This window comes from Antechinus flavipes, chromosome 3 (genome assembly GCF_016432865.1).
Source record: "Antechinus flavipes isolate AdamAnt ecotype Samford, QLD, Australia chromosome 3, AdamAnt_v2, whole genome shotgun sequence".
NCBI lineage: Eukaryota > Metazoa > Chordata > Mammalia > Dasyuromorphia > Dasyuridae > Antechinus > Antechinus flavipes.
The window spans coordinates 51,043,721-51,058,054 of NC_067400.1; the positions used below are offsets into that span (position 1 = coordinate 51,043,721).

The 14,334-nt window shown below is 35.4% G+C and overlaps 1 protein-coding gene across 1 annotated transcript in view; it reads left to right on the plus strand.

Moving 5' to 3' along the window:
- XRN1 (5'-3' exoribonuclease 1) overlaps positions 1-14,334 on the plus strand; it is an 88,073-nt gene that overhangs the window by 27,431 nt on the left and 46,308 nt on the right. The window contains exons 14-20 of the mRNA XM_051983344.1: positions 429-585; positions 3,739-3,858; positions 5,018-5,187; positions 6,141-6,261; positions 6,361-6,459; positions 8,638-8,741; positions 11,210-11,341. Coding sequence (XP_051839304.1) covers positions 429-585; positions 3,739-3,858; positions 5,018-5,187; positions 6,141-6,261; positions 6,361-6,459; positions 8,638-8,741; positions 11,210-11,341 — 903 coding nt within the window. The remainder of the gene's footprint in view (positions 1-428; positions 586-3,738; positions 3,859-5,017; positions 5,188-6,140; positions 6,262-6,360; positions 6,460-8,637; positions 8,742-11,209; positions 11,342-14,334) is intronic.

Below are 14,334 nucleotides of genomic sequence, written 5' to 3' on the forward strand. Positions count from 1 at the left end.
ATTTGAACTGCAGAGAATGAGGAAATAAGAAGGGAAAAAATCCTGAATCTCCCCAATAATATAAGAGAGAAATAATCCTTTCTATCAGATGGAAACACATTAAAATACCCAAACTATTATTTACAAAGATCCAAGAATTGGAGACTATTATTTGTTTTACTTTATTCAAAATACTTTTTTGTTAATTTGAAGTTAATTAAAATTGGCATTTTACTTGGATATTTTGTAATATATACATTTGTATAGATTTAATTGGCCTGATTTCTTCTGTTTGGGCCTCCTCGAACCTCCCCAAATCCATACCAAAAAGGCAGTAATTAAAACTTTTATTGTTAGTTGTATACTCTCTCTGTACTTATTAAAAATAGATTATTATCTTGATTCAGCCTCTTAAGTTTCTGGTTAAGCAAATAATTTTTGTTTTATAGGTATTACCCTTACCATTATGCACCTTACCTATCAGATATTCGCAACATTAGTGAACTCAAAATTCAGTTTGAATTAGGAAAACCTTTCATGCCATTTGAACAGCTTCTTGCAGTACTGCCAGCAGCCAGCAAAGATTTGCTTCCTGGGTGCTACCAGGTGGGTTTTAGAATTGAAGGTATTTTATTACTTGCTTCTTTCAAAATTTAGTTAATTTACTATTAAAGCCAGAAACATGGTTGCATAAAACGCCTGAATGAGATTATAGACCCATGTTAATCATGTTAAATGTATTTGGTTTAAAATTAAATACTAAAATTAAATTAAATTAAATATTAATGGTGATAATAATTCAGTCTTTCAAAAAAATATGATTTTATAGGTATGAGTTGTTTTTTACCTAATGCAGAGCTCAGACCAGAAATGTTATTAACTCCATATTTCACAATAATATATGGAGGCTTAAAAATAAAGAAAGTAATATAATGGACAGACCATTAACTCTTTTCTTACTGCTTATTACTTTTGTGACTTTGGGCATATTCCTTTTCTGTTTCTACTTTTCCAAATCAAGGTAGTTGGATTAAGTAATGGTCCTAAAGTCCTTTGATCCTACGTATGCTCAGGAAGTGGCCTACCTGGGAAGAGAACCCATGAATCCTTCCTAACTTGCACTCCAGTGTAGATAATGATAAATCCTCAGGGAAGGAAAATGTTACTTAAGAAATAGGAAAGGCCGTCAGATGGCATTCCAAGCAGGACTATTGCAATTTGGGATAAAAAGATTCTCCTGTACAACCTTCATTTTTCTATATCCCTTTGAATATGGACAGAGCCTTTGTTCATTTATACTCCAACCTCCTAGTCTCTTCTTCCTATTTCATTCTTCTTCCTCTCTGGGTATCCTACATCTTCCCTATTGGTTGAGGGGAAAGGAATTAGATCAAAGACCTGGTTGTCAACCCCAAATAAGTTAATTGGACTTTTATGACCATGGCCAAGTCACTTAAACCTTTGCCTTCAGTTCTTCTACTCACATTCCTTCCGGTTCAAAATGAGCCCTCAGTTCCACATTATCATTATGATCCTTTGTTGTATACCCCAACTTCCTATTTCCCTATCAAAATGGGGGAATTATTTAATATAATTACATTTTGACTGAAAGTCATTTACTGCTGTGATTGCCTCAATTGTATATTTTTATTTTACCCTTATATTTCCTATTAAAAAGAAGTAGGATGATTTTTTTTCTTTTTGCTAGTAAAGGAAATTTAAGAATCAATAATCATAGAGGGATATTAGGGAAGCGCTAGAGCTGAGAGACTAAAATTATACAAATCTACTGAGCTAGGCCTGGGGAGATAGAGAATTTAATAATCCTTTTAGGATTAAATTTAGGCTAACTAAGGGCAGAGTTGGTTGGAAGGGACTGACTTCTCCTTCCTTCAGGAAGTTTTCCTTAGAGACATGAGACAAACCATCTGAGACTGAGGACTCTATGTCTCTTGTTAGCAACTCCTTGTTGCCCTGACACCCCAATCCTAGCACTTATATTCCTCATTCTCTAGAATTCCCCTCCCTTTTCCCTCTCTGAGGGAAGCCTTAATAAAATTCTTGCCTTCCTTCTACTCCCAAGAGTCTCCCACATGTGTATTTTTGATTTCTAGAAAATTTGACTTCATTACTCTTAACCTCATTGTTTGTCCTCAACTAGATATCCACACCTTCATTCATTCATGATTTCTCAGAATGTTACATATGCTTTTTCTTAACTTCTCTTCCTTTCCTATCTCAACTCTATAGTTAACTAGTTCAAACTTTGTTTGTAAAAGTAGAGGAGTACTTGCCATCTTATCCTAGTTTTTGTTCATTCTCATCATGGATCCTCCTACCTCATCCCCTGAAGCTGTTGTTCTGTATATGTCTTATCTTTTTATTGGCCAAATTGTCTACTCTCACTGCCTACAGATTAAACTTTCTCTTACTACTCAACCTTTTTGCAGTATGGATTCTGATACCCCTCAAAATAAATTCATTCAAAATTATTAATGATATTTTAATGGCCACACCACATCCGGGGGTTAGCAAGCAATTATTAAGTGCCTTCTCTGTGCTAGACACTGTTGTCAGTACTGAGGATAAAAAGAATTCCCAAGTAACTCACAGTCTTAGGGAGAACTTTGTGTAGACAACTGTATACAAACAAGATCTATGTAGAGTAGAATGGAGATGATTTCAGAGGGAAGAGATTACGTATAAGGAAGATTGAGAAAGCCTTCTTGGAGAAGATAGAACTTCAGCTGAGATTTGAAGAAAGCCAAGGAAGCCACAAGGCCAAAATAAAAAGGGGAAAGCAGTGCCCAGAATGAGAGACAGCCATGTGTAAGAGCGGGGACCACCAGGAGGCCAGTCTCGCTGGATCATTGACTATTCAAGAAAGTTAGGGGACTATAGAAGGTAAAAGAATACTAGGAACCTTCAAATGGTGAAAAGCTTTAAAAACCAAAATGAGAATCCCTTTTTGATCCTGGAGAAAGGAGCCACTGCAGTACAGGGAAATGACATTTTCAAACTTTCTACCTCTACTCATGACATTATTGACAATGAAACATTGTTCAGAATATCTCTTTAATAGAAGTATGAGTATTTAGTCATTGTATGAGTCAGGAATTTCAGATTTCAGTTTTTAATTTTGGGAACTTGTGTAAGGGGCAGAGAAAGGATCATTTAAGTACTTCACTGATTAAACAGGTTTTAGTCGGGATTTGAAAATGACTGGTTCAAACTGATAAATTAAAAATTTATCACACAATAGGAGACTATTTTATTCACATTGTCAGCAGGGATACAAAAAAAAAAAGCTAAAACATGGTCTCTTGAGTCAGGAAGCATCTATTCTGTTGGAGAAGATAGCATGTAAATAACTAGATACATAAGAGATATATACAAAGTAAATGGAAGAAACTCAAGAGATATGGCATTCATGGCAGTGGGAAGCAAGGAGACCAGGTGATAGGAAATTTGAGGTAAAAAATTTTTATGACAGCCTGCAGAAATTAAAAGTTAAAAGGATATAAGAATAAAAATGTCACAGAAAAGTTAAATATAATATATCCTTTCTTTGTTTCTATTAGGGGGTATAGGTACCTATTGCTTTATTTAGGGGCAACCTTTAGTAATAGAAAGTAAATTTATGCTTTCAGAATATAAATAACTTAGATTATACCTTCTGCTCTAAGAGAATATATTCATTATAGCTCTGATAATACTTACACAGAAACAGTTTTCCTTTGTTATATTCTGTATTCACAGCATTTGATGATTAGTGAAGAATCTCCAATTATAGAATACTATCCTCCAGATTTTAAAACTGATCTAAATGGGAAACAACAAGAATGGGAAGCTGTCGTTTTAATCCCATTTATTGATGAAGTGAGTACAGAAATAATATGTATGAATTTTTTTTTTTAATAGTTTCTGCCTAAGAGACAGAATGGTGCCCTCAAGAAAGAGTTGGCTCTTGCGTGTGCTACATACTTACTGAATGGCCTCTGGCACCAATGGGCTGGCCTACAAGTCACAAGAAGTCCCCTTCCTAGGTTCTTTTAAATTGATGGAGTGACAAATTCAGTTCCAAAATAATTGCTTGTCTTACGGAATTTAGGAATTGGATTTATTTTATTGATAGTTCTTATTCTGTGCTTAATGCATGGAACAACTTATACCAAAACTCAATTCTCTGCACATGTTTGAATCTGTATAGCAGGGAACTGCCTTCTATTTTTTCTACCATTTATATGGAATATATTTTCTTCATGACTATATAATGTCATCTTATAGGGCAGTGCAGTCCATTCAATAGCTCTTTCTCCCTGCTTTCACTCTGTTGTTTTTTACATGCTTTCATTTGGCTGATCTTTGCCCCAAAGATCATAGAATGGACTTTCTGCATTTTTCAGTGGCATTCTTTAATTTTATTTTTCCCATTGAAATTGATGAATACAGATAGAAATCTAGTTCTATAAATATCAATATAGAATACCTTTGATTTAACACAGTTCAAAGCATGTCCCTGTTTGTAAATGTTTAGTAATTTCTTTTTTTAACAAAAAATTATTGTGTTATTTATTATTGTTATTAATGTGTAAGTTACTTTATTATTAATGGCTATAATATATTTACAGTTCACTCAAGTTAATGCTAAGCAAAATAATGCTCATTAATGCTAATATATGTGTTGATCTTGCTGTTGTAAAATATATGACCTGAAAATAATCCTCTGTTTTAAATATAGATTTACTGCCTTTTTGATTTCTGCTACTCCTCCTGCCCACCATTCTTGCAAGCATAGTAGTTTCACTGGGTGGCAGTAGCAGCAATATTTTGGGCTTCCAAGAATTGAAATCCATCCCCCATTTTTGGTGTAAATCTGGAAAAAACGGTTTGGGCATTGATGATCTTTGTCAAAAGTGTGTATTCTGTAGAGTGTGTTGCAAAAGTTCTTATATAGGAATATTTCCATTACATATAAGGCACCTTTTCTGACTGAGAATTTTTTGGCAGCAAACTTATCTCTCTCTGATTTTTTAAGACCCGACTACTGCAGGCCATGGAGTCGTGCAACAAATATTTGAAAGAAGAGGAGAAAAAGAGGAACAGGCATAGTGAGTGCCTGATGTACTGGTTTGACCAAGATGCTGGGTTTAAGTATCCTTCACCCTGGCCTGAGAAGTTCCTCCCCATTGAAAAGTGCCGTGCCAGGTAAAAAAATGGTGATCTGAAGTGGGAGAAAGAAAGACCTTGCCTTTATGAGAGTGAATAAGTGAATACCTTGTGACAGAAACCTTGCTTATTGGGAGTTCACAGACTACAAATGGCCATAGAGATGTTGTGTCCTTCCTGAATTTTTATGTTTATGCTTCTTTCTCAATGAATGGTAGAATTTTCCTGCTCTGGAGAGGCTCCAATTTGGTCCCAGTACAGTTTAGTTGCTCTGGGAGGAAGAAGGGCAGTAAAAACAATTTTGCCTTTGCTTTTAGAAGACCTGGGTTCAAATGTCATCTCCTTCATCTATTGCATGTATATCCTTGGCAAGTTACTTAGCTTCTGAGCATTAATTTCCTCTGACAATGAGAAGGTTCAACCAAATGGTTCCTTCAAGTTCTAAATCTCCTCCCTTAGAAGCTAGACTATCCCAGGCTACAATAAGCCATCTACTTTCTGGAACTAACTTGCCCTTTTTTTTCCCTAGCAGTAAATATAGATTTCAAGATTACTGGTTGGCATAGCCACCCTTTGCCCAACTTTTGAAGATTCTCCCTAAAGGATTCTCTTTACCTGCATCCTTCACCTATTCCCCAATCCAGTAATTACATACCAACCTTCTAAATGATTTATAGAAAATTTTCTATAAAATAGTGCTGATCATCAGGGACTCGGTGGGGATTTGAGGGAAAGGGAGTTACAGATTCCAGAGGAGAGAAAATTTGTTTTTCAGGTGGTGTGGCTATTGAATGACTCTTAGCTTAATCCATCAAAACAGAACTAGATAGGAAAGTACTAAAGGGACATGGAAGGAGATGGGGCAGAGCTTTGTCAACCCTACAAAAGCAAGTCTTTACTTCATTTTTAAAAATCAAAGAAGAAAGATTGCTATTGTTTTAAGCTTATAACATAATTATTTCTCAGTCTAAAGACTTTGTTCATTTTTTCAGATATAAAATAATATCTTTAGATGCTTGGCATGTGGATATTAATCATAATAAAATAACTAAAGTTGATGAGAAGACACTGTATTTCTGTGGGTTTCCTACTTTAAAACACATCAAACACAAGGTCAGTAATTTAGCTTCAAATCATTTTATTTCTGCTATTTAAAATGAAACCATAAGAGCTAGAGAAATAAATTATTGGGTTGTTATTTTTTTTTTTAAGTTTTTTCTGAAGAAAAGTGGGGTACAAGTATTCCAACAAAGCAGCCGTGGAGAGAATATGATGTTAGAAATCCTAGTTGATAATGACTCAGATGAACTTGTAAGTATCTCATTCATTCTTTCAGCAGTATTGATTATGTCATTATTATAAGTGTAGCATTATGTTAGTAGCTGAAGATTTTAAAAAAGAAATCAAAACTTATATAGTTGGGAAGACAATCAAATGGGTAACAGTGGTATATAAAACATTGGAACTGAGTATTTGAGAAATAATGAAATAGAAATGGTAGCTGAAGACGTAAAATAGAATTGGTTTGACATGGAAAAAAATAGTGTCTAGCAAGGTCATTGAATCTTGGGAAGTGGGCACTGAGGTGTAAAAGGAGGAAGAAAAGGCAGAAAAGGAGACTGGTCAGAGAAGTATCTTTTCTCTAAGACTAAGAAAGTTTTATGAAGAAAAAGGTGCTCAGTGGTATGTGATCCTGCAGAAAGACCCAGTGAGAAAGAGGATGGAGAAAAGATTCTGGATCTGGGGGCTGGAGATAGTGGCTCTGGGTGGATGGGCAGTGGAGTGGATGAGAAACCAGATAGAGAGGGCTTTAGGAGGGTCTGGATGCTTAGGGATAGCAATGATAAGAACCTTTGATCAGTACTTTAAGGCTTACAAGCACTTTACAAATATTCTTATTTTATTTTCACAACAAACCTAAGAGGGAGATGCTGTGGTTATACCCATTTTACAGATGAGGAAACTGAGGCATAAAGAGGTTAAATGACTTGTCCACAGTCACACAGCTAGTAAGTGTCTGAGGCCTGATTTGAAATTGGGTCTTTCCACTGCACCACAGTTTCATGTCATTGTAAAGGGTAAGGCAAAATGTTATTCAAGATAGGAGAGACTGCAGCATGTGTGAAATCAAAGAAAGAATCAGTACAAGGAGATGTTGAAGATACCTGAAAGGGGAGAAAAAGTATAAAGGCAAGATCACTAAGAAATCATAATTCCCAAGAGGCAGTTCTTCCTCCAGAACTAGAAAATTCATTTAGTGATGGACACACACCCCCCCCCACATGTAGATGAGTTAGCTTAGGCTTAATAATAATACTTAATTTATGGATCTAGCCATCTGTATAGCCATTATTCTTTTAAATACCTCAAAGACTTATAATAATAAAATACATTTCTAAAAGTAGTTGATTCGTGTAGTTCAAGTGATAATTGTTGCTAATAATGTTTCCGAATATTAAATGGGGAAAACCATGTATTTGAAGTGCATGTATTGAACCTTACTTTTCCCCACTCAGTACATAGCAAGTACTTTCATTCATGATTAAAGGCAATCGTTGCTAATAGCTTAAAGTGAGAAGCAGGAACCACAGGCTCTCTGCTTGGTATCTGCTCGCCACACAACAGGAAGGTACTGGGGGCTGCTTTCAGCAGCTCTCTCCTGTAGAGATCATTGACAGAAGGACACATAGAATTAGAGAATAGGGGAAAAGGAGTAGCCCTTTCACCAGTCAACACTAGCTTGGAGGGCAAAAAGTAAAGAGCAAACAACCAAGGATACACTGAGCAAGAGAAAGGAAAACTGCAGAACAGCAGCAAACCTGGAACAAAAGTGTAAAAAAGGAAAAAGCAAATAATCATGTTGGATCAGGCAATACAATTAACTAAGTAGGATGAGGAATGAAAAGGTTGGCATATATGAGGATTATGGAAGAAATTTGGACATTTCAAAAAAAAATTAAGTTAAAACACTGAATATAAAAGAGGAAAACTTAGTATCTTTAAACATAAGTATTATTTTTATCTTGCATGTGTTGTAATGACTTTTGTGCCATTAAAATCTTGTTCTTTTTTGTCTCATCATGGTATGGAGATTAACTCTGTAGAGTGTGAGCTCAGGCAGGATAAGCTCCAGATACCAGCTCACCTACAGACTCTTATCTTTGTCTTCTGAGGGCTAGCATTGCTTAGTGTGGCAGGGCCAATAGATACCAAGGGTGACCACCATATGATGACTTTAATGAGCCACAGCAACTCATGAGACTCTGAACTAAGGACTAGAGTGGGGAGGGAAGTATTCCTCACCAATAATATAAAAGAGCCTAATATGTTATTTGTTAAAAGTAACTTTTTTTTAATTCAAAAACCATTTATGAGAAATATGTTTCATAGTTTAATTTTTGTCATTGAAAATCTAGTGTCAAGAAATTTTGCTTCTTGGTGTTGGCTGATATAATAGCTAAAATAAAAATTAATGCTTTTTTTTTTAAGCAAATAGAAAACATTGCTTCATTGGTTCTCGGAAAGTCTGTCTTTGTTAACTGGCCTCACCTTGAAGAAGCTAGGGTTGTAGCAGTATCAGATGGAGAAACTAAGTAAGTAAAATGTAATAAAAATTAGCTTTATTAATTGTGTGCCTATATCTTGTTTTCCTTTCATTCATCTTTCCCTGAGAGGTCAGTATTTTCTTCTCTTCTAATGTTTTTCTCTAAGTCCTAATGTTCTACAGCAGAAACAGGTTTACTAATGCTTATTTAAACGTATTTGCATGGGAGGAAACCCTGAAGTTTAATGCAAGAAGCCAAAGTTGATTCAGAAGTCTCATTGAATCTTACATATTTCTAGAGCTTTCTAAAGTGACACAATGCCATCTTATATGGATATACTTTAGTTTTGTCATTCTCAGCAGCAGCAGCAGCAGACACAAACACCACTGTGCCCAAAGAAGAATGGGAAATTGCACATACCATTTTTTTTTAAGTAACTAATGTTAGGAAAGTACTCTTTGACAAGACCACATATATTGTTTGATTGAAGAATAATTGTTTTTTGTGGCCCAAACCCCCCCCCCTTTTTTTTTTAAAAGAATTATGTGTAGAATAACTAAAATTGAATAATTACTAGGATCTAAACAGTATTTCGATATTTGCAAAGCCCTTTATATCTGTTATCTCATTTGGACTCCAGCTCATCATTAATCTGCTGTTACAAATGAAAGTAAAATGACTTGCCTGGATCACACAGAGGACAAAGGTAGGGTTTTAATTCATGTCTTCCTGACTCAATCCACTTATTCTTTAGTAACCTTGAGTCCTCAAGAGAAGACGACAGACAGCCACATACAGTAAGCCTGAAGTGATCACTAAAAATGCTATAAAATGTTAGTGGAGTGTTTAGTACTCTCCTTCAGTATTTGGACCTTCACTCTGTTCCTATCTTGCCTCCCACCCAACCCCATATACTAGATCCAAGGAGCATGAGGGGATTCCCAGGCTTCTGCTTTAGGGCTGCAAAGAAGAAAGAATACCAGTGATACAAAGAAGAAAATGCGCTGCACTGATGGGGCCCAAGCCCCATTAGGGAAATTCTTCAAATTCATGAATAAGAGAAGTATCTTAAGTTTTAAAATTAGTGTTCTCAGTTTCAACATTTTTTCAGATGTTCTGGAGAATGTAAATAAAATAGCTTTGCCTGCCAGGTTGGCCTGATCATCTTCCACCTACTTTTCCTTACTCCCCATTCCTATAAATGACAGACCACCTTGATTCCACCTGATCCCATAAAGGAATGAGAAAGCAATAACCCAAAGGAAGAGGAGTCACCTTTTCCTGAGTTTATCCAGAAGTAAAAGGGAGAAAAGATGAAAAATGCAGGACATCTTGAAAAGTGACTGGTGATGTAAGAAAATGGCTGAAATATTGAAAGGTCATGGGGGAAAGCTAGATAAAACCACTATATAAAACCTGAAGGAAGAGTAAATAATCCAGATTTCACTGATAATAGAATACAATTCTGGATACTTCCCCCAGAGATCATGGAAAAGCAGGAAGAAAGTCTAAAATTGTTTTAAAAAAACTTTTTAAAAAGTAGCAGTTAAATTAGTTTGGAAATCAAAGCTCTCAATAAACAATTTTTTAAAACAACAGAATGCAGATCTTATTAGACATTCCCAAAAAAAGACAAAGAAAATATATTCAGAACACAAATATATTTAAGTGGAAGAAAGCTTTGCAAAGGAGAAGCAAAAGGCAACATTAAAGAATACAATCCTTTGAGAAAAAGTGATTTTGACAGGATAGAGGGAACATAATCACAAGACTCCTAGGAAAACATGACTAACTAAAAAACCTGAATATTTTACCACATAAGAAACAAAAGCAAATTTTAAGAAAATAAATCTATGTTCTCTCATCACATCTCTTTTGTCCAGATTATCACAAATCATTCTACCTGTTGTCTTCTCTGGTGGAATATCATCTCCTGGAAAACAATGGATCCTTAATTTTTTTATCTTTTTATTTGTAGGATACTTAATGTTTGTTGACTGACATTAAGTGGAGTTAGCTTTGTAAAAAGAAATTCTGCCTAAATCAGATGATCCAAGTGAGAGAATAAAAGTGACTTCTCAAGAAGTTAATGTGCCTACACTGGTTACTCTTAGATGAACTTAAATTTTCCACAATTGCTTAAAAAATGAATCTTTGTTTTCACTATTTTTGAATTAAATTGAACTTGTATTCAGTGCATTAAGTTAGATCATACTTCCCTATATCTTATTTATCTTTCAGCTCAAGGATATGCTGCTTTGTGAGAACTGTTTATAAATATTTTAGAACATTTGAAAAATACGAATTTTGCTAATTTTATTTATTTTTAAAATTTTTTTTATTCATTATTTAATGGAATCCCAATGGAGGATGGGCATCCTAAGTCAAGAAAAAGTGGGTTGTTCTCTTCACACCTTCTAGTCTTACTGGCATCTGACACAGTGTAATTAACTTACCGAAAAGCTTCCACTTTAAACTAGTTTTTCCAGATATGTTGCATTGTTTTGATTTTGAAGGTTTTACTTAGAAGAAACTCAAGGAACACAGAAGCTTTATTTGGGAAAAAGTGCCCCACCAACTAAAGTGGCTCATGTTGGAGATAAAGAACAGTCTAACTGGATGAAAGAAGTCCAAGCAATCTCAGAACTGTAAGTAGTATACATTTTATATTTTAATACTACAGAACCAAAACATGACTATTCTTTCAGAGATTTATTTGTAAATAGTTATGTTGAGTGCTGGACAGTTAGGCAGATTATTTATTTGCTCAGAAAAAGAATGAAGTATCTGGAATAAGTGTAATTATGAATGAACTACTATTGGTGATATGTTACTCATTTTCACTAAAGTGTCTCACATTGAAAAAACTTTTCTAGTATTTTGAGATCATTTATCAGCTACTTAAAATATACTACTGCTAAAATGGGTATACTATAAATTAAGAGACATCATTTTCCCATAACTATTTTTCCAGTACAACAATAATCAACAATTCTCTTGGATTTAGTTTTCTTTTTACCTGAAATCTTGTCTCTCTAGTATTGTCTCATTGAAAGATTTTTACAAGTTTGAATCAATGTGTTTCTGTATGTGCAGTAAAAATGTTTAAGACATTTCAAATATGTGATTATTGTTGTAGGCAACATTTCTCCCTCCCTTTCTCCCATTTGGGCCTTCGGTTAACTACTCCAGATTCTAAGTTTTTGGGGATTGGCCCTCTCCAGACCATAGCTCATAAGCCTCCAGTGATGTTTTATGTTTTACCAATAATTCTCCAAAAAAACTCTGTACACACTTCATAGAGTAAATGGAATTAATTATGTGTGGGACATTCACATGAGAGGATGGTTATAACCAGAGCATCCACTTCAAGGAGCAGTTCACACCTTGATGCTGTAAAGTGCCCACTGATTGCTCTTGAGACGTCTTGTTCTTTTCTATTGCTTTCTGCCCTTCTCCTCCTGACGCCACCTTCCTAGATTCCTGAGAGCTTTTTCTGGCCTTGCCTCCTCGGGCAGCACCGCCAGCAGGGTCTGAGTTGGCACCTCTGTCACCCTCTTGGGCTCCTGGAGTTCCTGAGCCACCTCCTGCAGAAACCACAACTTTTCCCATATGTTTTCAGACTTTTCATTTAGAGCCTCTGCTCTTTGGGCTGTGCTGGTCACACTCCTCAGTCCGATCCTCAGCCAGTAACTGCAGAGCTCTCTTAGCCAATGGCTGGAAAGCCCTTTGGCTAAGCTGGGGGGGCTGGAGCAAGGCAGGCCTCAGCTCAGATCAGAGTTGCCCTTTGAACTCTTCTTAGAACTCTTCCGTTAACTGATTTTCTTCTTCTGAACTCTTTTTTGAACTAACTCCTTTTAACTGCCTTGTCTTCTACAGTCTCACCTGAGTTTCTCACTTCAACTGTTACTTAATCTATGGCCAGAAATCCATTTTAGTTTTTAAAACTTACTGAATCCCCTGGATTAGCTGAATCTCCCCAGGGCTCCACTTCCTCAAATGGAAAAGAGATTGAGAGAGATTGTGGTAAGAAAACTTTTAAAATTTACCCCAGCAGCCCCTCTGTTCTATGCAGATAGCAACAGCTTTGCTGGCCAGAGAATTCTGAAAGTCTTTTGACCTTTGTCACTTCCCTCAGGAGCTTGTGATGATAGCCTGATCTCTTTTTTTTTTAACCTCTCTACACTAAAATTAATTTCTTCTGGTCTCCGTCACATTCCTGCCTTCAAGCATGTCCAGGTCTGCCTCATTCTTTAAAAACCGTCAGGAAGCCTAACCATGCCCTCAAGCTATCATGCTGCTTTTCCTTTTCCATTTTATAACCAAATTCATAGGGGAAAAAAATTGTATTCACTTATTTCCTTACCTTCCACTCAATTCTAAACATAGTTTAACTTCTTTACTGTACTACTCTACCAAAACTGTAATCTCTGAAGTTATCAACAGTCTTTTACCAGCTAAATTCAGTGGTCTTTTCTTAAAATCTTAGTAGTTTTTTATACTATCAATTACCTTTTCCTCCTAGATACTTTGCTGTATTTTTTTTGTGACACTGTTCGATTCTGGCTCTCCTCCTGGCCTTTCCCTCTGTCTCCTTTATTGAATCATTGTCATTCAATCTTTAATTATAATTCTCCCCCATGGCTCTATCCAGGGTCCTTTTCTCATTTTCCTACCTAATGATCTCATCCCATAAATTCAGTTATCTCTACTCAAACAACTGCAAGATTTATATATCTATTCCTGTTCTATTGAGCTTCATTCCCTTATTGCCAGCTTCCTGTTAGATAATCTTCACCTGTATATCCCTTCAGTATCTCATATTACCATGGCTTTCTGTTGTCTATACTTTACTTTTTTCTGTTGAGGGTTTTACCTCAACAGAAATTTCAGTTTCCAGATTCTCAACTTCATTGTCATTTTTAACTTTTCACCTGCCTTCATCTTCAGTCTAATTTGTTTCAAAATTTTATTGAGTCTTCTTTTTTCCAGTTACAATGCTCCCATTCTAATTTAGTATCACCTTTTTTTTCTTTAATCTTTATATAGCCACCAAAATAGTCTTCCTAAAGCTTAAGTCTCTGTCTTTCAGAAATCTTTAGTGGCTCTTTATCACTTCTCTGTAGTGTGGCTCTAACTTAGTTTTACAAACTTATCTAACATTCCTTCTTTTTTATGTATTCTGAATTCCAGCTAAAATGAAATACTTGTTGTTCACAGAATTTTACATTCACTCTCTTATCTCCATGCCATGACACAGCCTTGTGCCATCTTCCCTAAAGTATTCTCTTCTCTCGGCTATGCTTCTTAAAATTGTAAAAAGCTTTCTACTTAAAAGTCATCTTCTATGTTGAGGCTTTCCTTTTCCCTGAGTTGTTAATGTTCTTTCAATTCTTAAATTATCTTACATTCATTTATCTATATAAATCTATAGATTTATATAAATATATAGCTATATATATATAGTGATCCTAGAAGAAGGTCTTTGAGGATAGGAGTATTTCATTTTTTGCCTTTATGTCCACAGTTTCTAGTATAATGCCTTGATCCTAATACACACTTAGTCACAAAGTGTTTTTTGCTTTACATTGAATAGAATCGGTCATCAAGATGCAGGAAGAGATTATATTTTCCAATGCCT